Here is a 22,360-nt window from a genome sequence, read left to right as displayed (position 1 = left end):
ACAGCCGGGGACAGCGAGCTCGGCTGTGGGGCAGGGAGCTCTGCCAGCGCCTCCGTCACCAGCGCTTTGAAGCTGCCGCCTCGAGCCTGCGGCCCCGGCTCCGGCAGCACTGGGACAGCGCTGGGAGCACCAGCAGCGAGCTGCGTGGCTCGGGGAGCCGCAGGGGAGGAGGCAGCGCTGGGCTGAGCGTTGGAAGCACTTCAGTGCGCTCAGCAGGCGGCCGGCGCTTCCCAAACATCCTCGGGAGCCGAGCACTTTAACCAGCTCCCTGCCCGAGGACTTCGCCCTGGCTCCCCGGGGCTGACTCACCCGGGCGCCGCGGCAGCTCCCAGCTCCCAGCTGCTGCCGGTGGCACGGGGAGGAGCCGCTGCTCGGCTGGGTGCCGCCGCCGTTAGCGCCGGGTCAGCGCTCCGCCGGCACGGCGGCACACACCGGAGCCGGCTCGCCCGGCGGAGAACAAGGGCGCTGTGTTCAACCAGCCAAAAGGGATCCAGGGGGAGGCCGCAGGGTGGGCAGTGGCTGGCGGGGAGCTGGGAACTGACCTGGAATGAGGGCTGCTGCCCGTTGATAGAGGTGGTGCTGCTCTGGAGCATCTCTCATCCGCATCCAGGCATTCCTTCGGGGAGTCTGGGTGACCCCAGGCCTCACAGGGGGGGAAGGGAGAGCAGGGGCACAGCGGGGAGGCCACCCCGCAGCGTCCCCACGGGGCTGGGAGCAGCAGCAAAGAAGAGCCAGACACGCTGGGCGGTTCTGAGCACCATTTTACTGAAGGGCTGGACACCTACGAGGACTTCATAACAAAAAGTTCACTTCATTTAAGAGAAAAGACAGGCTGCTTTTTGTCCCGTTCCCTCCTAAGAGTGGAATAACACCAACGCTGTCTTTTCGCTCAACAATGCCATTCCAAAATATACAACACCGAGAGCGGGGCGGCCCGGCCTCATATCGAACATTAAATATACCTTCGGAAACATTCTACACAAACAAATGAAACAGTAAAAAGTTCACTCGGGAACAAGATGGTCGGTCCGTGCGGGTTCACCATACAAAAGTGTGGAGCTGGCAGCAGCAGCCTGGGCACGGCCGGTGGCTGCTGCCCCGTGTCACCCGGGGCTCCCCGGTGCTGGGCACCACCAGCGGCTGTGCTGGTGGCACTGGTCTGAGCCAGAGAGGAGTGGGGTGGTGTGGAGGTGGCTGGTGGAGAGGAGCTCGTGCTGACCCGGAGCCCCACGTCCCGGCCTCTGCGCCAGGAGGCTCCCCGGGAACGCTGCAGCTTTGTCCTGTTGCAGGGTTTGGGGTTTTGGGCAGACCGGGGTGCACTCCCCAGTGCCCTGCTCTGCAGGCCGTGCCCAGGGAGGAGGGGAGGTATTTCGGGGGTAGCTCTGCAGCACCCGCTCTTTTGTAACAGCCTCGAGTGCCTGGCCGGGGCTGTGGGAATCAGCAGACTCTCACAGGGGCTGCCTGCGGGCGACAGGAACCAAAAGGGCTAATTAAGACAACAAGGAGAGTCCCGGAGGATAATAAGGCCTTTAAGGGACTCCCCAGGGGCGAGGCCTAATCAGCCCTGCAGGGGAAGTCATTTCGGATGCTCCCGCAGGGAACAGGGCTTCCAGAGGGCAGCAGCCCCGAGAGCGGGGCCAGCTCCTGGGCGCTGGGGACGAGGACAGCAGAGGCTGCACAGGGGCAGCCCCAGGTTCCCCAGGGCCCGCAGCTCCCATGCTGGCACACCGCTGCAGGATGGGCAGGGACAGAGCTCAGGAGCCAGCCAGGAAGAGAAGAGAAGCTGTCGCTTCCCCACAGACACACTGAACTGCCCGGCAGCCCGTGCCCCACAGCACGAACGGGGCCAACCTGGCTGGGCCCCGGAGCGATTCTGCCCCTGCGGTGCCCTTTGCTGGACTCTGCGCGAGGAAAACCCGGGTGAGCGGCAGGCTACAAAAGAGGAGTAACAAAATAATCCCCTATTTTGCGGAAAAGTGCTTAAGAATTTCTGTACAGGGTCGCTACTGCAGCTGGCTCTCGGGGGGAACGCAAACGGCTCGGAAGCAGCAGCGCCGCGCTGCGCGGCTCGCAGGGAGGAGGCCGAGGAGAAACATCTCCAGCTGAAAGCAGAGGCAGGGGGTGAAATGTGATCACAGTGCACACGAGCTTCAGAACATGTCCAGCAGCGAGCAGCGGGATCTCAGCCCGGTGTCTGATGTCAGCTCCCCGCTGGACAAGCTGCTCTTCCCCGCGGACCTCGCCGGCGGACATCTGGGGCACGCAGGAAGCTGACGGGCCTTGTCTGCTGGAGGCGAAGCAGAAACTCGCTTCTTGGCAGCTGAACAAAAGAAGGATGGACTCCCACGAACTCGGCCTGAAGAGCGGCCCTTTGACCGCCTCCTGGCTGGCCACTGGCAGTGACAGTGGCAGGAAGGCAGGTGGCAGGAGCGCTGTGCTGCCTGCCCAGCTCTGGGCTGTCAGGGTGCCCGGAGCAGCGCGGGTGAGGCACCTGGATGAATGCGAAGTGAGTAACGCAGCAGCAGGTCTGAACAACCCGCGCCCGGCACGCACCAGGACACTCCAGGCAACGCATTTTCCTCGCGCCACGCCGCTACCGGGCCCCGCCAGGCAAATGATCCCAGTGTTGTCACAGTAATTACGGGTGGAAGGGACCTCTGGGGAGCTCTGCTGAGGCCAGCGCTGCCTCGGGAGCTCAGGGCCCGGTGCTCTGCGTTGCTGATGTGCAGAAACACCAAAAGAGACCGCGCTGACCGCTGCCAGCCCCCCAGCACAGCCCTAGACACTTTGACCACTTGCCTCTCCCTGCAGAGGCCTGGGAGCAGAGCGGGGAGGCAGGGAGTGGCACAGAGGGGTGAGGAACAGGAGGGAGGCGAGGGATGGACCCAGACAAGTTGGCTTCAGGTTCAGGCTTCCTGCTCGGGCTGTGTTCAGCCCTGCTGGTGAGCAGCTGCTCAGCCCGGAGGAGCCCAGGCGCCCCGTGGGGATGTCTGGTGGTGCATGGAGAGGCCCCAGGACAGCTCCGGGTGCCCTCGTACGGGGCTGGGAGCGGGGAGCCAGCAGAGCAGTGGGACCACAGGGCCCTCCTCAGGGCACCGCCAGGAAGAGAAGCTCTGACGTGAGCCTTCAGGGGCTGGCATGTGGGAGCGTGGGAATGAGAAAGGCCCGAAGGGATGGGAACAAAAGGGACAAAGCGATTTTTGGCCGGTGAACAGCGCCGGAGGGTCCGTGCTCATCCAGCACCGTGTCAGGAAAGGGAACTCTCTGCCAAGGCATTTCAAGACACGGGAGCAGGAGAAAATATTCCCTCCTGCTCCGCAGCCAGCCAGCGGCATTCACAGGTCAGCCTCGAACACTGCGAGTTACGATCCCTGACAGCAGCCCGGAGCCGAGCGCCTGATTCAGAGCCTGCCATCGCCTCCCGCAGCGAGCCTCCACCAGCACTGTGCCCCGGGACACCAGCTCCTCTGCCCTCTCACAAATCTCCTCTCTCTCCTCTCCCTGCCTCAGGCTCGCTCTCCGAGCTGGGGATGAGGCACCGACCCCTTCTGTTAAGTGCTGAAATCCGGACAGGTGCTGGAGAGGAGCTGACACGCAGGGAGCTGCGGCTTCCCAGAGCTCATCCCTTTGGCCGACGTGCAGAGATTACTGGGTCAGACACCTGGTGCTTTGAGCTGGGAACGAGTGGATTACTGCCCTGCTGCTGCGGAGCCCTCAACACCACGGGGTGCGGGGCCAGGCCCCCTCCCCGAGCTGCCGGGCTCCGCAGGGGCTGTGCAGGTCCCCACGGGGCGCCCCAGCTCCACCCGAGCTTGCACACCCGACCTCCTCCAGTGTGTGGTCTGTGTTTTTTGCCTCTCAGCGCAGGCAAAACCCCTCAGCAGCAGTTTGGGGTGCCTCCTGGGGACGGGCAGAGCCTTTGCCGAGCTGTCCCAGCTGCCTCACGCCTCCCTGCAGCGCCCAGGGGGCAGCAGAGCCGCTCTCCATCCCCATGTGGCCATTCTCCCTGCTCCTGCTTCGTCCACACCACCCGACACAAAGAAACTCTCCACGCCCAAGTGCTGGTCACTGAAGTGCTCCTCTCAACGCCTCTGCTCTGATTCGGGCCCAAACATCCCCCTGGGATAGCGGTGGGACGCGTCCCATACATTCAAACACTGCGGGTGTCTCCTCTCCCAGCCCCTGGAACCTGCTCCCGACGCATCCAAGCAGTTACAACATGGGCAGGACTTTTTAGGCAGCTCTGCTCAACAAACCCAGCCCTGAGGCTGCCACAGGCACAGTTCACATCCTACGTTCACAGCGGGGGCACCGGAGGGCGGAACAACACCGGGTTCTGCGGCCGAATCGCTCTTTGGAGGGAGATCCCCGAGGTGATTCCAGAGCTTCTGCTACCGACGGACGGAGGAGGCACCTGGAGGCGCCCTGCAGACCTGCAGGCAGCGGCCCAGGAACGCTCCCCCACTTTTTAACGCAGAGGTAATACCGAAAGTATGATTAAAACTACACTCACTATCAGCTGGTAATTCTGCACGTTGCTTGGCATTGTCAGAGACAAACAAGTGGCTGCGATCCCGCCCGCTGCCGAGCCGTCCGAGCGCGCCCAGAGCAGGCTGTCACCACACGGACTCACAGCGAAATCCTGGCACCTTCAACAAAAGACTGGCTGACGGGAAAGGGGAACAAAAGCTCTCGGACCCGACCCCGCAGGGAGGGAGGAAGTGCATCGTCCCACAGCTCCCGGGCTGTCTGCACACGTAGGGGTGTGTAGCTATATAGATCATAAAGTTAGAAAATTTGATCAAAATAAAACCAGTAAATGTACAGCTTGAAAAAAGAGCGTTATCACAGTGCATCCATGTCATGAGAAAGTCACGTGTCCTGCCCCTGCGCGAGCGCACAGCCTGCCACGTTCAGAGGAGAGCCCAGAGGGGAAAAAAAAAAAGCGAGCTGCTCGGCTCGCCGCGGGGCAGGGGCAGCGTCCCGCGTGCCTAAACGTGGTTTTGTGCTGGTGCAGTCAGTTCTGCGCGGCAGGGCGGGCAGGAGCAGCACGAGCAGGCTGCTCTGTCCGCAGGTTAGTCGGCGTATCCTCACCAGACACCAGAGACCCAAAGTCGCTCCCAGCCTTCGCCCCGCTCCGGTGTCAGGCTCGTGTGGAATTACTTTACAAAAAAAGTGACCAAGTGAAAGCGAATCAGGGGACGCTGTGAGAGTGGGACAAGGGCTGAATTCGGATCACGGGGGACAGGTTGACTCGAAGAATCTTCTGTGCTCTCCTCCTCACTTCGTCGTCGGAAGAAGAGTTGCCCACCTTGATGGCCCGGAATTTCAGCAGGTTCAAAGTGCTCTGAGCCCGTCGAGACTTACTTTGGACAGGAATGGCGTTCGACCTCTTCCTCTGCGGTGCTTCCCTCGCCTCGGCGGCTCGTTTCCTCTTCTGCCCGACAGTCTCCTGGTAAGTGCTGCCATCCTTCCACTCCGTTTTCCGCACCAGGGCTTCCTTAGCTCTGATTTTCAAGGCCTTGGACGGCGGCGCCGCGGCGCAGCCCTGGGACGAGCTGCCCGTGATCCTCCCGTTCAGGACCCCCGAGGCTTTGCAGGCGTTGCTCTCCTGCAGCACCCCACCCTTTGGTCCCTTCAGAAGATTGAAAGTGAGGGTGGCAGAAGCGGGGGCTTTCTTTACCAAACGCTTGTACCTCTTACCTTTCGGTATTTTAGCCGCCTTGCCCGAAGGGAACTGCCTCGGCGGGCCGGAGGCCTTGAGGAGTTTAAGGTCTGAGGGCGAGATCCCGAGAGGCCCTCGCGTCAGCTTGGATTCCAGGTGTGCGGCGGGGGTTTTCAGCGGCACCAGAGCCTCCAGCACCACGGAGAGCCTCACCGCGGGGTACACGTCGGGGTACATGCTGGCAGGAAAGCCCACAGCCGAGGCTTTGGCCGTGCCGGATCTCGTCTGCTTCAAGGAGCTCAGCAGCAGGTTGGTGGAGTTCCCTTTAGAGACCGGCGGGGCGGAGACTTTGGGAGGGCTGAGGGGGAGGCGGGTGGGCGACGCGGGCGCCTTGGCCACGGCGTTTCTGGCTGGAGTCCTCGGGGGATCGGCGGCGCAGCCGCGCGGCGCGCTCTGCTCCGTGTGGCTGGGGGTGTCGGCGGTGCACGAGCTGTAGCCGTACACATCCTTGCTCCTCAGGATGGTGGGCTGGTAGCCCTCCTCCTTGAGGCCCTGGATGAAGGCCACCAGCTGGGTCTCCGTGTCGGAGAGGTCCTTGGACATGGGGTTGAAGACTCGCAGGGCCTCCTCCAGCACTTTGTGTCCCGCGGAGGAAATTCGCGACCAGGAATGGACAGCTTTTTCTTCCGCATTGCTCACTGCAATATTCATGGCATTAGGCAATCGGGCGCTTCAAAAAGGTCCAAATTACTGGAAAAATAACCCTCGACACCTCAAAAGGAGAGAGAAGACAGTTAGCTGACAGCAACTGAAAGCAGCTCACATTTTTAAGCAGGGACCCGAAGCATCACGCCCAGGCTTTGGCTACTCACAACCAGCAGGCTGGAGGCTGTGCTTAACTCGGGCTGGCAGCAAGAAAGCCCTGCCAGGCATTTCTCTCTGCAGTAAAACTCAAAGCTTCCCTCGCAGAAATATCCTCAATCCCAAGCCAAGATTTCAGGCAGTCCCACCTCGCCACCCCAAGGTGCGGGGTTCTGGTGGGTAGCTCAGGGAGATCCGCAGCCCGTTTCCATCTGGGAGGGACGCTCCTGGCCTGCAGCGCACGGCTCTCACCCTGCCCTTCCCTAAATCCTTTCCCCACACACGTACTGAGAACACCGCGACCGAGCCACGTCCACACTCCCACTGATGACCTGGGAAGTGTGGGCACCTCAGCGCTGTCAGTGTCAGATTCAACCTCCCAGCTCTCTGATTCTGCTCAGAAATTGATGGCGAGTCCCTGCCAAACGTGCAGCAGCCTTCCGAAGAGCAGAGCTGGAGCTGTTTAAGCCGTGCTTCGCTGATGCTCCTGTGCCTGAGCAACAGCTCACAGCTTGCCGTCACAGCAAGCTGCTGCCAGGAGAGTAGGAGGTAGGAAGCTCGAGTGGGGCAGGCACGGAGGAAACAGACATCGCCAGGGCCGCCTGCACAACGGCCCGAGGGACAGCGCTCAGATCGGGTTCCTTGGCATGAAGCAGCTGGGGCAAAGCACCAAGTGCTCGCAGAAGGCAGGGCAGCAAAGAGCGGGGCTGTGTGGTGCTGTGGCTGAGGTTACACACCTTTACCTTCATGGGTACCTCCCAAACAGCACGGAGGGGGCAGTGAGCAATCCCTGCCAGTGGCACGCTGATAGTGTTGGAGGCACGAGTGGAGAGGGCAGTGTGCAGGGGAGAAAGCTGCAGTGGCACAACGAGCACCTGAGCAGGGCGAGGAACTGCGGGCACCCCGTGTTCCTGCCAGAGCAGCAGCTGGGGAGCGCCCATCAGGGAGCAGAGCCCCGTGTTTCTGTGGGCTGCACTGAGAGGGAAGCTACACTACCCACAGCTCGGTAGCAGCCAAAAGGAGAGGCAGGAGGGGAAGCACAGGTCAGCGGGGGGGTAAGAGCCTCCGCATGACAGACTAATCTCAGTCAAGTGTTCTGCGGACGTCACAGCAGGAGAGGGATTTGGGGGAGGATAACGCGGCTGCTTTGCAACACTCAGGGTAACTCCCACAGCAGGGGAGAGGCGCTCGGGCAGAGCTGGGCTGCTGTCAGCAGCTGGCGAGGGCTGCCAGCTCCACAGCGAGCGGGGGCAGCAGGCACGGCGGGGCCGGCGAGGACACAACATTTAATCCCAGCCCGTCAGAGGGGGAGAAGCCAGCAGAGCAGCCCAGCTGACAGCACAAACTCAGGCTCTGCTGCCGGGAGCTTCGGGCTGTGCGAGCCCAGGAGCGGCCGGGACGAGGCGTGGGGTCAGAGGCGGTCACGGCCACACGGCTCCCGCCCGTCCCTGCAGCCCCACTCCGTGTGCTGCGGGTCACGGCAGGGAAGATGCCAAGAAAAAGGCAAACGCCGAGTTGCACTGCCCGCGGGGCGGCACGCCTGCCCGCTTAACGCCCCACCGGGGACCTCTCCCAGCCGCCAGAGGGGCGACAGCCGCCGCTCAGCCCCCGGTACCGGCAGCAGGCAGCGGGCAGGGCAGGGAGGCGCCCCGGGAGCTCGGCGGGGCCGCCCGAGGGGGGGCTCCCGGGGACGGGCGGCGCCTGCAGGGCCCGGCGGGGGGGATGCGGCGGGGACGCCCCGGGCCCGGCCCCCCCCGCTCAGCCCCTACCGGGCCCCGGAGGGAGGGGGCGGGGAACGCAGCGGGGCGGGGCCCGCACAGCCGCGGCTCCGCCTCGACAGCGGCCGGGAGGAGCTCGGCAGCGCCCCCGGCCGGGGAGCGCGGGGCCCGGCCCCAACCTACCGCCCGCCGCCACAGCCGCGCCCGCCTCCGCCGCGCCGCCGCCGCCGCCGCCGCCGCTCCAACATGGCCGCCCGCGGAGCGCCGGAAGCGCCGCCCACTTCCGCTTCCGCCTCCTCGCGAAGCCACGCCCCTCCCGCCGCCGGTGCGCGGGGCGAGGCCACGCCCACCAAGCCCCCCGGTAGGTGGGCTCAGGCCACGCCCCCTCCGCGCGCCCGGTGCGGGGAGGGAGGGGAGTTAGGCCACGCCCACCACCGTGGCCACGCCCACCGCGCGGCGCGTGCCCGGTTGCCATGGCAACGCCCCCTCCGTCCGGTGCCGGAAGCGGAGCCGCGGCGCCGGTTCCGGTTCCGGTGCCGGTGCCGGTAGCGGGGGCGATGAGCGGGCGGGCGGGGCGGCGGCGGCTGGTGCTGCACGTGGACATCAACAACACCGTGCTGCCCGCAGACACCGTCACCGGGCACGGCCCGCGGGAGGCGATCAACAGCTTCCTCTGCACCGCCACGTGGGGGCGCGACGGGACGGGCGGTCAGCGCCGGGACACCGGGACACGGGGGGGGAATTGGGGAACCGGGGGGCTGCGGGCTGGGGGATTGGGGTACGGGGAGGCCGAGGGACTGGGGGAACTGGGGAGACTGGGGGATTGGGGACTGGGCAGACTGGGGGTACCAGGGAACCGGGGGGCTGGGGGATTGGGGTACCGTTAGGCTGAGGGACTGGGGGAACTGGGGTCTGGGGGACCAGGGACTGGGGAACTGGGGGGTAGGAGAACTGGGAGACTGGGGGATCTGGGAGGCCAGGGGTACTGGGATGCTGGGGGACCGGGGTACCGGGGGGCTGGGGAATTGAGGGACTGGGGGAACTGGGGAGACTGGGGGATGGGGAATTGGGGTACCAGGATGCTGAGGGACTGGGGGAACTGGGGAGACTGAGGGATTGGGGACTGGGAGACTGGGCAGACTGGGGTGCCGGGGAACCGGGGGGCTGGGAAATCAAAGTACTGCGGGGGTGGGGAACTGGGGGGTCTGGGGGATGGGGAATCGGGAACTGGGGGGCAGGAGGACCGGGAGACCGGGGAACCAGGGCCCTTGGGATCAGTCCCGTGAGGGGCAGCAGCGCCCTTGTCCCCTTTGTCCCCCGCAGGCGAGTGGCAGTGGGTGAGCGACCGCCCCTCTCTGCGAGCCCCCTGCCCCGACGCCGTCAGCTACCACTGCCGCTACGGCCGCGACCCGGCCTTCACCCAGGGGGGCGCGGGGCAGCGCTTCGGCGGCCTCCACGCGCGGTACCTGCGGCTGCTGGCCTGGCCGGGGGAGCCCCACGAGGAGCTGTCGCTGCGGGACGGGCAGGGCGAGTGCTACCACCTCCTGCTGCCCTCCTTCTACCGCCTGCTGGACGCGCTGCACCGCGACGGCCGGGCCTTCGCCGTCGTCTTCAGGACCTTCGGCACCGACCTGCCCCGCGCGCTGCGGGCGCTGCGCTGCGCCCTGGATGGGCAGCACCCGCAGTTCCCTGCCCTGCGGGACCTGGCGGTGAGTGGGACTGGTGGGAGGGGGTCTGGTGGGATTGGGGAGGGTCTGGTGGGACTGGGGGGTTCTTTACCCCAAAAAAGGGTGTCTGTGGTGCAGCAGGAGCCCTGCTGGGTGGCAGCCTGCTGGTACGAGCAGTGCTGAGGAGCTGCAGAAGCCCCCGGTTGTCCCTCAGCAAGCTGAGAGCGAGCAGAGATGGAAGCGAGGGGAGGGAGCATGGAGATGGTCGCTCGCATCCCTTCCCCGGGGGGAGGAAGCTCTCCAGGCTCATCTTCTCTCCTCGCTGCCATCGGGTGTCTCCACCCTGCTGCTCGTTATCTGTGACAGCTCGGTAACGGTCTGTTTGCTTTGGAAACCTCTCACCTCTCCCCGCAGCTCTCCGTGGACCTCACTCCCGGCCAGATACGCTGCAGCAAGCGAGAGGTGGTGCTGAGGAGGGGAGCGGAGCGGCTCGCCACCCGCGAGGATGGGAGGAAGCTCTACGACTACTTCAGCTCTTTGGAGGGAGTCGGAGGCTTCCAGGACCACTATGACTGGTGAGACGCAGGGCGGTAAGGGAGTGGGTCAGGCATTTTCCTCTCCCCTGTGATTGTCCTGGCCTGAGCTAGCTCCTAGTCCTGAGGCCGTTAAGTTGCTGTGTCCCCGATGACTTCCACACTCCCTGTTTTTGCCTGCAGGCAGACTGGTGGTGCTCTTGCATTTCTCCTCAGGTCTCCATCCCCTGGTGTGCCTCTTGCTTTTCTCTGAACGCCCCCAGATTCGTCCCCTGGCTGCCAAATGCTTCCTTTTTCCTAGGAGGCAGCAGTGGGCAGAGGGTCAGAACCATCTCTGCCTCTCGTCCCATTTCCCTGGCGCTCTCAGTGCCCACCCTCCTGCCTTCCCCTGCCTCCCTGACGGCTCGCCGCCCCGCTTGCTGTTCCAGGTGGGCCAGGAATCAGTTCTCCTCGCAGGGCGGGAAGCCCCTGTGGATCGACCCCCACGATCCCAGCGTTCACCACATCTTCATCGACGACAACATCCGCCTGGACGACACGGACACCATCGTCCGTCCCCAGGTAGGCGGCTGAACGCGTCCCTGCTTTTAGGGCAGAGACGTTTTGGTCCCTTCATGAGAGCACAGAGTGGGACCGAGGCTTCCCCCTGGTGTTGCTGCCCCCCAGGAGCCTGGGGCTGCCCGGGGGAGGCTGGAAGTGGCCGAGCACAGAGCAGCAGGAGAGCGCTGCCCGTGCTGCTGCCAGGCTCCTGCGTGGGGTGAGTCATCCCCGCTCCCTGCTGGGGCTGCATGGCCGCAGCCTGTCCTGGCACCGCGTTTAAACGGCAGTGCCTGTGGTGGGGCAGCACAGGAGGAAGCTGCAGCAGCTGGGAAACGGTCTGCAGGGCACCTGGGGCACGCAGGAGGATGGCGCAGCTGGTCGGATGTTCGTTTCCATACCAGCACGGTCAATTACTGGGTCTGTGGCTGGTGACAGGAGCTGTCACTGCCCAGAGCAGCGCTGTTGGAGGCTTTATTCTGTGCCTGGGCTGCTTCAGGTGAATTAATGCGGGAGGCTCTGCTGAGAGGTCCCTGCCTGCAGCAGCTGGAGCCCTGTGTGCCTGCAGCAGGCAGAGAGCAGCTCGCACGGCTCCACGCGCTGCGGTTCAGCCTCAGGCTGCCTCCCTGAGCAGGGAGCGCTGCCTTTCACCATCACAGCCGGGTCAATTGGGCTGCTGGGCTCGGGGCAGCAGGGAAGATAACCTCAGGGCTCCTCTGGCACCAGACCAGCCAGGTGGGATCAATTTATCTTGGCAGCACACAGCCCGTTCTGGCAGCAGGCTGTTGGCAGAGGCTTTCCTGGGGCTGGCCGCATCACAGCGCGGTTTTCTTCCACTTGCCTGGTGCAGCCTTTTCCTCGGGGGAGTCCCAGCCACGCGTCGTGACGAGCTGGTCCCGAGGCAAAAGAGCCATCTGGGAGGGAGGGGACACCCGGAGAAACTGCATCTTCTACCTCTGGAGTGTAACCGGGACCCCTGCCCTCTGCCACCCGCTCGCTTTGCAGGAGACACCGTTAGCTGGAAGCCGAAGAGGGAGGCAGGATGCCCCCCAGCGGGATGTGTGCGCTGCTCCCGGGTGCTGTGCTCGTGCCAGGCACAGCCCGCGGAGGCTGCGGGTGCTTTTTTGCTCTGCTCTCCCCGCAGGTGTTCTCGGAGCGAGGCAGCAGCAGCCCCCGGTGCGCCCCGACCTCGGAGCTGTACGACGTCTGCCTGGTGCGGACCGACCTCCTGGAGGCCATCACGGACGAGGACTATTTCCTCCGCTGTGTGAGGAGGTGTGAGGAGAACTATGACCGCTACCTGGCCCGCATGGGGAGCAGCTCCCCGAGCCAGCAGTGCGATGGACAGTGATGGACAGTGATGGACAGTGATGGACAGAGATGCCTCTGTGCTGGCGGGGCCAGGGCTGAGAGGCTCAGGACAGGGACGTGCCCTGCTTCCTTCCTGCTGCACACAAAGTCCCGGGCTGGGCGTTGCTTTGAGCCGTCCCCTCTCCTCTCCGACGTGTGCCGTGTCCACTCCATCCAACCGGGAACCCCCGTGCCCAAACACAAGTGTCCTGGGAGCTTGTGTGAAGGCAACCCTGGAGGGGGAAACTGCTGTCCTTCCCTCACAGCGGTGTGGGAGCTCTCTGCCCCTGTGCCTGCTCCTGGGCTAAGGTTGGGGCTTTTTGTGCCCCTCTGCTCGTGGGGCAGGGCCGTGGTGCTGTCCCCCACGCAGCCATGCTGCTGTTTGTCTCCGTTCCCACTCCTGCATCCTACAGGGGCAGCTGGTGTGGTGCCGGTGCACCGGGGAAGCGCGGCGTTACCTGCTCGCAGCGCGGTGTTCTCCCTAGCAGTGACACTCCCTGCCACTTCCACCCGATTTTAAAGCAAATCTCACCCTGTTCCTGCTGTGAGTGCCCTTCCTGTGCGGCCAGGGGATGCACCTTTCCCTCCGCGTTTGCTCATGGAGCTCAGCAAAGTGGGGAGGAATTTCCAGGCAGTGAAGGCACAGGGGAGCCCCCGCTGCTTCCCTCCAGCCTTGGCCACCCCCCTGTGCCCCCCAAGTTTGGGCCGAGCCCCGGGGATCCCCTTGGGGGCGAGCCCCGGTGCGGCAGCGAGCAGGGGGGCTCCGGCCCCTTCCCTCCGGTGCCTCCCTGGCGCACGGTGACCGGGCAGGGCGCGGCGAGCCCGGTGGCCCCGGGGCGGGCAGGACGGTGGGAGAGGGACCCGGGGGCAGGTACCGGGAGCGAGGGGGGGGGGGAACGGGAGCGGGCGGGCGCGGCGCCGCCCCCACCGGCAGCGGGCGGACCCGGGGCGGGCGGCGGCGCGGAGCTGCGAGCGGCGGAACGGGCGGCGAGGTGAGCGCGGCCGCGGTGCCTGCCCCGCTCCCGGGCTGCGGCGGCGGGACGGCTCCGGGGGTGCGCACCGGGAGCCCCGGGAGGAGGCCGGGGCGGGGAGCAAGGAGCCCCGGGGTGCGGGAGCCCCGGGGGACGCGAACCGTGCGCGCAGGGAACCCCGGGGGGCGGGGGGTGCACCGGGAGCCCCCCGGGGTGCAGGGGATGCGCTGGGAGACCCGGGGAGAGGGAGAAGAGACTCGGGGGGACCGGGGCCGTGCACCGGGAGCCCCCGGGAGGACGGGACCGTGAACCGGGAGCCCTGGGGAGCGGGAGGGTGGGCGGGTAGGGGCTGGCCACCGGGAGTCCCCGGGGTGCGGGAGCCCCGTGGGGTGCGTGCCGGGCACCGGGATCCCAGCAGCAGAGCACCGTGCTGCTCCCGGGGCTCGCAGAGACACCGAGCTGTCGGTGCCCGGTGCTGACCCCTCCGCTCTCCCCCGCAGGAGCCCGCTGGGAACCGGGCCAGCGCCAAGCCGAGCCCCGCCGGCACCGTGGGCCGGATGGGTGGCACGGCGGGGCCCGGGGACCCCCCGGGCGGCTGAGCCGTCCCATGGCGGCGGCGGGCGCGGGCGCCTTCGCGTGGCTCTCCTTCCCCGCCATGCCCACCCGGCGCGTCTACTGCAGCGCGGCGCACCGCGACGGGCAGCTCTTCGTGCTGGGCGGCTGCGGGGGCAGCGGGCGCGCGCTGGGCGCCGCCGAGGTGCTCGACCTCCCCACCCAGCGCTGGACCGCGCTGCCGCCGCTGCCCACGCCGCGGGCCGGTGCCGCCGCCCTGGCCGTGGGCAAGCAGATCCTGGCGGTGGGCGGCGTGGACGCCTCGCAGAGCCCCCTCGCCTCCGTCGAGGTCTACCACGTGGATGAGGGCAAGTGGGAGAAGAAGGCGGCGCTGGCACAGCCCTCCATGGGCATCGCGGCTGTGCAGAGAGGTGGGCGATAGGGGACGGGCGCGCAGCCGTCGGGCTCTGCCCAAACTTCACCTCCGAGCCTCGACGCAGCCCGTGGATGAGGGTCTCGTGGAGGATGCGTGTGTTGGCTCCTGGGGTGGGGGCGTGATGGGATCGCCCCGGGGCAGGGGGCCAGCGGGGCCGTGGTGGGCGCGGGCAGGGGTGCCGGCGGCGGCGGGAGAGGGATTTGGCAGCATGGCTGTGTTGCCATGGTGTCTCCAGGGAGATGGTGCTGCCGAGGATAATTAGAGCCGATGGCCTGGTGCCGGGCTCTGCGCCGGGCGGCTGGGGCGGGCGAGGGGTCCGAGCAGGGTCAGGGCACTGCCAGCATCAGGCCTCGCCGTGCCCACTGTCCTCGGCCACCCCGCAGCGGTGACCGGGAGCCCTCCCTGCCTCACCCCCGCTGGTTTCACAGACGGTGCCGTCTACGCGCTGGGGGGAATGGGAGCAGACACCTCTCCGCAGGCGCTGGTCCGCGTCTACGAGCCGGCGAAGGACCACTGGCAGCCCCTGCCCTCCATGCCCACCCCCTGCTACGGGGCATCCGCCTTCCTGCAGGGCAACAAGATCTTCCTGCTGGGTAGGTGGGCGAGCCGAGCACCCCTCAGGGCTGCCCCAGTGGACGAGGGGGATTTCCCCCGCAGCCCCCGGCACACCCCAAGCTCTCTCTGTGCACGCTGTACCACGGCACTGCAGCTGGGCCTTGCTGGCGGTGCCGGCTGCCCCTCGGGGTGCCGACAGCCCCAGAATCTCATCCGTGCGCAGGGGGCCGGCAGGGCAAGCTGCCCGTCACCGCCTTCGAGGCCTTCGACCTGGAGACGAGGAGCTGGACGCGCTACCCCAGCGTGCCCAGCCGCCGCGCTTTCGCCGCCTGCGCTGCAGCCGACGGCGTCTTCTTCAGCCTCGGGGGGCTGCAGCAGCCGGGCCCCCACAACTTCTACTCCCGCCCCCACTTCGTCAACACCGTGGAGATGTTCGACCCGGTGCAGGGTGAGCCCCGGCGGCGCGGATGGTGCCTGCAGCGCGGGGTCTGGGGGGGTGATGCTGACGGCCTCTGCCCTGCAGGTGCCTGGAGCAAGCCCAGCCGTGCCATCCGCATGAGGGAGAAGAGAGCCGACTTCGTGGCCGGCTGCCTGGGAGGACGAGTGGTGGCCGTGGGCGGCCTCGGTAACACCTGGGGGAGCCGTGTGGCCGCGTTCCCTTCCCTGTCCTCTGCAGCACATTGCTGACCGGTGCTGCAGCGGTGGGGAGACGGGCTCTCGGTGCATGAACACCTCTCATCTCTCACCTCCTGCACAGCCCTGGGGCTGCACAAAACCACAGCAGCGCTGCTGCATGCTCAGCAGCCCCACAGCCCCAACTCTGTCCCTCCTCTGCCTCCCAAGTGTGGGCAAAACTGGGAGACCCTACTGCCCCTCCAGGGGCTGCTGGTGCTCCCCATGGGGCTGCTTTTGCCCCACGGCTGTGTTTCCCCGGTGCTGTGCGCCGCATGCTGGCTCAGCCCGGCTGTGCAGGGCTGCAGCGCCGCATCCCTCTCCCGAGGGAGCTGGGGAAAGGTCAGTGCTGCCATTCAGCGGCGGGGACGCTGTAGGAGAGCTGCCCGGGGCAGTCGCAGCACCCAGACACACGGCCAGGGCTCGGGGCACGGCGAGCTGGTGGCAGGGCAGGAGGGAAGGCGAGCAGTGGGGTGCCGGCAGCCATCACCCTGGGGATGCTGCTAATCCCGCTGTGCCCCCGCGTAATTACCACTGAGACTGCAGATCCCCTGCTGCGGAGGGCTCGCGGACCAGCCACAATTAGTGGGATTCAGCTGGGGCATTAAAAGCCTCTGAGCAGGGAACGGCAGAGCCTGGGGTGTGCGGGGAGGGGCTGAGGCCGTGCCTTCTCTTGCAGGGAACCAGTCGTGCCCCCTGGACTCGGTGGAGGGGTTCAGCCTCTCGCGGAAGAGGTGGGAGCCGCTGCCCCCCATGCCCACCGGCCGCTGCTCCTGCTCCAGCTGCTCGGCCCCCGGCCTGCTCTTCGTCATCGGCGGGGTTGCGCAGGGCCCCAGCGGCGCCGTCGAGGCCCTGTGCCTGCGGGAGGTGCCCTGAGAGAGCCCCCACAGCCCGGGGAGCAGCCCCGGCGGAGCACCAAGTGCCTGAAGACGGGGACAGGGTGTGCGTGCGCCCGTGCAGGGGCGGCTCAGCTCCGGGCAGCCGCCGTCCCGCGACGCCGGGTGCCGCAGCGGCCACGGTTTCTCACAATGCATCCGAAATCCCTCTGGGCTCCCGCACCGCCGGGTGCTGCCGCTGCCCCACGGCAGAAGAGCCCGGGGACAAATCCTGCTGTCCCGGTGCCTGGGGAGGGCCGAGGCCGCCGGCGCGGGGAGCCGCGGAGGCAGGGCCGTCGCCGCCGTGCCGCCCCGTTCGGCCCCGTGTCCGTGCCGTGTGTGTAGCAGTGAGTGCTGTGTCGTCGTAGACCCAGTCGATGTCTCATGTAGCGCAGAGGTGCCCTGTAGCTCAGTGCCTAGGAGGTGACGTAGCACCTCGAATAAATGAAACACGTGCGGTTTTACCCTGCTGCCGTCCTGTTGTCCTGCTGCGGGTGGGGATGTGCTGCAGCCCCTTGGGAAAACCCAAGGGGAAGCCCGGTGAGCTCTTCCCCAACAGGACCCTGCACCGTGGAGCAAAGAGGCTTCAGGGGGTGAACACAGTGGCAGAGAGAGGAGTTTTATCGGAGGGAGCTGGTGTGCAAGAGAGGATGCGATGAAGGTGGCTGTTGGAAGACTGAAAGTGCTGCTGAGAAATAAGAGGCTTGGCAAGAGAAGAGACATCCCCTACATGAGACAGGTCTGTCTGCTGCTACCTGTGAGACTCCTGCCCTGCTGCCCAGCTTGGGGTGCTCCTCCAGCTGCTCCTGACCTGGCTGCTGGCTGCCTAGGGTGGCTGCTCTGGGGCCCATGGTCTCACCCTAGCACCAGCACACTGGCTGGAGCATGGTCTGGTGCCTGGGGAAGTAGGAACACCGCATTTCCCACTTCATGGCATCAGGATGGGAAGGTGAGCTCTGTGCTGATGTCCCAGATCGCTCAGCACCGTGGCCCTGCCTTAGCCTTATTGCTTTTGGCTCCATGCAAAGTCACGCACCCCAAAGCACAGAGCAGCGGCCGCAGACACAGCCGAGGGATTTGGTCTTTTAATGAGATGGCATTAGAAAGATCTCACAGGTCCGGGTAAATATCAAGTGTGAATGCCTGACCTTTTGGAGAAGACGGACGGTGTGATCCTCGGGTGGGTAGCACAGGGGGAAACAGGCGGCCAAGGCACCACAGAGCATGACAGCAGCCAGGGCAGTGCCATACCCAGCTGTGCCATGAGCCAGGGCACCGCGTGGGAGATGCTGGGCATGGGTCAGAGAGGAGCTGCCTGCCTCTGTTTCGGGAGGATTATCCTGGGATACCTGGTACCTCGGCTGGAGTATCCCTGCATCCACCTCTGGAGTTGCCATAGAAACCACAGCTGTGCCAGAAGCAGCATCAGCAGGGGCCCTGAATGCGTGATTGAGCTGTGCCTCAGCAGCGGGGGGCATGCGCTGGCAGCTGGACAAAGTCAGCAGCTTGTGCTGTGCTGGGAAGTCTGGGGGCTGGAAAGAGAGATCCCATCCTCCAAGCACAGCACAGGGGGGCTCTGGCCCTCTCCTGTGAATACTATAGCAGCATCCCATTTTTACAACACCCCTCCTACAAGCTTAGCCCTGGTGGACTTTTTCTTCTAGGGGTGCAGGGAGGGGACAGCCATGGTACCTCTCCCCAGCCTGCCAGCCCTTTCCAGAAGCCACTGAGGCTCGTAAGAACTTCACTCTCACAACTTTTGTTGTGTGGGACCCTAAATCATGGAGTTGCATTGGAGACGCAGACCTGATTAATGAGCTTGTCCCGTGGGAGCATCGCATGGACAGGATAAATCAGGCGCTGAGTCACCAGCACGCTGACAGTCCTGCGCACCTCCTCTGCAGCATTCCCTTCCAGTGACAGGGGGCTGTGCAGCGGGCACCGGTGCCTGGCACTGTTTTTTCCAAAACCAATGCTGTGAGAGGGGAAAGCCACGGCTTGGGAGCACCTCACTGTCATGTGTCCCTGCTCTGGTGACATTTCCAGTGGCAATGGTGCCAGCCTGGCGGCACCAGCAGCCCTTGCTCTGCAGAGAGCTTCTCTGCGCTTTTATTAGCACCCTTGCCTCCTGCATGTTTCGGGGGGTTGGGACACGTCCACCCACTGCAGCTCCATGTCGCTTGACTGTTTCACTTGAGATAAACAGAGAAAAATCCGTGACCTATTCTAAAAGCTTGGATTGCTCCTTCTTTTCTGTCTTCACTTTTGGGTACTAGACCCGGATCCCAGCCAAATTAGGAGAAGAGAGTGGCCAGGACAATAGCCAAGGACATCTTGGGATGGATGGAAAAATCTTCAGGCAAAAAGGCAAAACGAACGATGGCCTTGACTGCGCTTAAGACTGACACATTATTAACTGAAGAGCTCATGTGAGCTGCTAATTAAATACTAACGAACGAAAGAAAAACAGTTGAGGAATGTACAAGATATATTGCTGTCTATCTCCTGGCATGTTCTTTTAATTTTTACTAAATGAAAACCTTCAAGTATCTGGCCAAACTCCCTAATGCTAGAAGCTGTTGCTACAAGCCAGCACCAGGCAACACTGCAGATCTCCACAGAGCTCTGCTACGGACGGGGGGAGAAGGGGACTGGAGCTAGCTGTCAAACCTATAATTAAGAAAATGTGTTTCCTTATAGAAATTTCTTTCTGTTGTTGGGGAGATGGAAATACAAAATCTCATTTATCACGTTCCACAAACTCAGTAGACGCTCAAACCAGAAAGCTCCAGCCACATCAGCAATATGAATAGCTCTGCATAATAACTTAAAATAATGCACCAAGCGGGTGCCAAGTCCTATAGCTGGTGCACAAAGTACCAGCAAATCCTTTCCTAATACCAGGGGAAGTGCTGTAAATGGATACAGGGCCCTGTGGTCTCCTATGAAGGGAGTTCTAGACTTTCCAGTTATGAACAATAAAAGGACAGAACCCCACCGTTTGTGATGCAGGGCTGTATTCAGCCTCAGTGCAGCGATAACAGAACTGGGTGTCAGTGTGTACACCCGAGCTGTACAAAGCACGGAAGCAGAGCAAAGCCCTTATTTACTCAACCAGTGCCATAGCCACAGGTGTCCCCCACAGCAGCGCTCTCTGGAGGAAGGTTAGGCTTTAAGCCTTTGACAGCTTGGCCATTATCAGATCACTGCAGTGGGAGCACAGACAGCCTGCAATTCTCTGCTTCAGTCCTAGAAAATCTTTCCGCCACTGGATCATCACACGGTCGAGAGTTAACAAGCCGTGGAGATAAATTCCAGCTATTTATACCAGATGTAGCCCTGTAGTTACAAGCAAAAACAAGAAGCAGAGTTGCTCCAAGAAGTCTGTTGTGGGTAAAAGTCCAGAATTATTTAAGTGAAAGCTTCGGTTCTGCAGGATTTGTTAAGGAAAGCAGATATATACATCAACGCTGCTGTTGTTCGGGATGACACACAACACAGGCATTGTTTTGACACCTCGGAGCTCCAGGCTGCTGTTAACACTAAAACTTGCTCTCCAGGCAGGAGGAGCGTGAAGGGGATGTGTCGAGCTTCTCTAATCTATCTGTAAATTTACAGCAGCCTTATTTCTGCAGTGGTTTAGTGCTTATGGAGCATCCTCAAAACTGACGACCAAACGGTTTAACCAGCATTAAAATTACTTTGAATCAAAGGGAAAAAAAACAGGCAAGTAAGCATGCCCATTTTCCATTCTTGAAGATGAGGAGGATAGTGACGTGCAATGAAAAAATTCCAGTAAAACCATATTTGAGAATCTTTCTCCGGGGCATGTTTAGATCATGGGTTATTTCTGTCATACTGGTGGGTAAAATTAAGCCGTTCTGCATTTCTGAGAGCACTGTTGACATGAGAGCCCTCACAGCCCCTGGGCACGAAGCCACCTGGTGTGCTATGGCTGCCACTAGGGACCAGCCATGGGGCACTCAGCCCCAAGCACCCCCTTCACCCAGAAAAAGGGTGTCCCCCCCATCTGCCTGGGGACAGCCCAGATCAGGGGGGACCCCCGAGCCCCCCACCCGGACGCCGGTTGCACCCCGGACCCGCAGGGAGCAGCCAGGCCCAGCCCCAGCCGCATGGTGGCCATGTCGGCCACGTCAGCCATGTTGGCTGGGCCTCCCTGGGGCCGCAGGTGCCTCTCGTCTCCCCCTGCAGCTGGTGTGCTCCGTCCTAAGGCGGCTTTAACTCTTTTTGTTATTTCTCCTCCTTGCAGCATTGCTGGCAGAGTGTGGGCAGCACCGTGACATTGCAGCCAGCGGGTAGGAAGGAGGTGGCCATGCATGCCTGGGGAGTGGGGAGGGATGTCCGGAGAGGGGGTGATGAGGGAGGAAAAATGCACAAACTGCCCCGAGCTCGGGCAGTACACGAATCCCATGGGGACAGGGCCCAGAGGGAGCCTTTCCTCACTCCCAGCCCCAAAAACGCCTTGGCTGCAAGGCGACGAGGCCAGTGGGGTGCTGCCACCATCAGGGTGCAGCTGGTGGCCCTGTGGGTGGTTTTATTCTGACACCTGCAATTGACAGCTCTTGTATTTTTCCTTTCTAACAGTCAATCTTGAAAAAATGAATTTTAACGTCTGGAACATCAAGGAGATGCTCAGCACTCCAACAGCCTCTGGGTAAGTGCTGTATGTTTTCACCATTTTCGTGCTTATCAGACTGGAGCCATCAGGATGGGCTGTGTTTTTCTCAGGGTCACTACCCTGTGAGTTTGCAGTAAAATGCATGTAAGTGGTATTTGACAGTACAGTGAGGTCAGATAAGCCAGAAATTTCCCATCGGCTTACGTATCCTGACACTCATGGTGTGTTCATTCCAGAGGTCATTCATATGTCTCCAGATAAGGGCTCTCCATTCTCCACATTGGCTCAGAGTTTCCTACCTTAGAAAAATACAAAAATGTGCCTTCTTGCTACATGCACTAACTGCACATCATGTGTGTTTGATCTGCGTGATTCCCAGTGTGCACAGTTTATACCACAGAGCCTGTTAAGTACAACAGCCTCTCTTAAGATTATAAGGGAATTGTAAATACAAGGAACCTCATCCTGACATGTGACAGGTTATGGTACAACATATTTTGGAGGTCTTGCACTGCCAATGTAAAACATTCCTGGGATTATCAATGCTTTGGCTGTTTAATAACATTTACACAAATTAAACATTTTAGTGGTCCATTTACTTGGGTTTGAGTTCTATAAACAGAGGCATCCTGAGGAACAGCAGGTTGTATTTCCTGCGCTAAGAGGCACTTCTGCAACTATGGTGCAATACAGTGAAATGTGGTTTGGTTTGGTTCAAACATGGGATGTGCTGATTAAGCGAAACAGCCGTTCTGCCTGCCCTGCTTCCCAACTTTCTGGTGATTTTAAGGCTGTTCTCTTGTCTTGGTCTAGGGTAGGGAGAGACAGAAACTTTTGAAGATACATAACCTAGGAGGTGATCTAGGTGCTGGAAAAGCAGAAGCCACCATTTTGTTGTAGCTTTCTGTTTCTAGAGACTGTTTCTGGAGACTCTGCCGCAATTGCATTGTCACTGTACTGCCAAAGAAGGGGTGGGAGTATGGGGGGAGGCATGGGCACGGGACAGCTGAGGGAACAAAAAGAAATCTCTCTAGAATTGATCTGCAGTTAGTCCTGGTCTGGTGAATGTTGGTTAATTAACCTGTTCTGTGATTCTGTTTGTGTTTGCATACTCAGCCTACTAAACACTGTGATAGATTTACCGTTGTAGGGAATTTAAAAATCACTGGATGTTCTGCTAAAAGCTATTCTGTGCTTCAAGCCGGAATTTATTCAGGAAAGTCCTATGGCCTATCTTATGCAACATGTCTAATTAGATAAGTTAAATGTTCCTTTCTTGCCTTGTGTAAAAGATAGATAAAATGAATCATAATTTGCAATATCATTACA

At 62.5% G+C, this 22,360-nt stretch overlaps 2 protein-coding genes across 2 annotated transcripts; one reads left to right on the top strand and one right to left on the bottom strand.

The window, feature by feature from the left end:
* Positions 1-4,517: 4,517 nt before the first annotated feature.
* Positions 4,518-8,457, bottom strand: CCDC71 (coiled-coil domain containing 71). The gene is made up of 2 exons (XM_032194374.1): positions 8,428-8,457; positions 4,518-6,437 (listed from the first exon to the last, which is right to left on the bottom strand). Exon 2 carries the CDS (start codon positions 6,374-6,376, stop codon positions 5,195-5,197), a length of 1,182 nt encoding a protein of 393 aa, XP_032050265.1. The 5' UTR covers positions 6,377-6,437; positions 8,428-8,457; the 3' UTR covers positions 4,518-5,194.
* Positions 8,458-13,909: 5,452 nt separating this feature from the next.
* Positions 13,910-16,803, top strand: KLHDC8B (kelch domain containing 8B). The gene is made up of 5 exons (XM_032194285.1): positions 13,910-14,285; positions 14,719-14,883; positions 15,069-15,293; positions 15,369-15,470; positions 16,197-16,803. Exons 1-5 carry the CDS (start codon positions 13,910-13,912, stop codon positions 16,391-16,393), a joined length of 1,065 nt encoding a protein of 354 aa, XP_032050176.1. The 3' UTR covers positions 16,394-16,803.
* Positions 16,804-22,360: the final 5,557 nt, after the last annotated feature.

This window comes from Aythya fuligula, chromosome 10 (genome assembly GCF_009819795.1).
Source record: "Aythya fuligula isolate bAytFul2 chromosome 10, bAytFul2.pri, whole genome shotgun sequence".
NCBI lineage: Eukaryota > Metazoa > Chordata > Aves > Anseriformes > Anatidae > Aythya > Aythya fuligula.
This window is presented reverse-complemented; position numbering and strand designations above follow the sequence as displayed.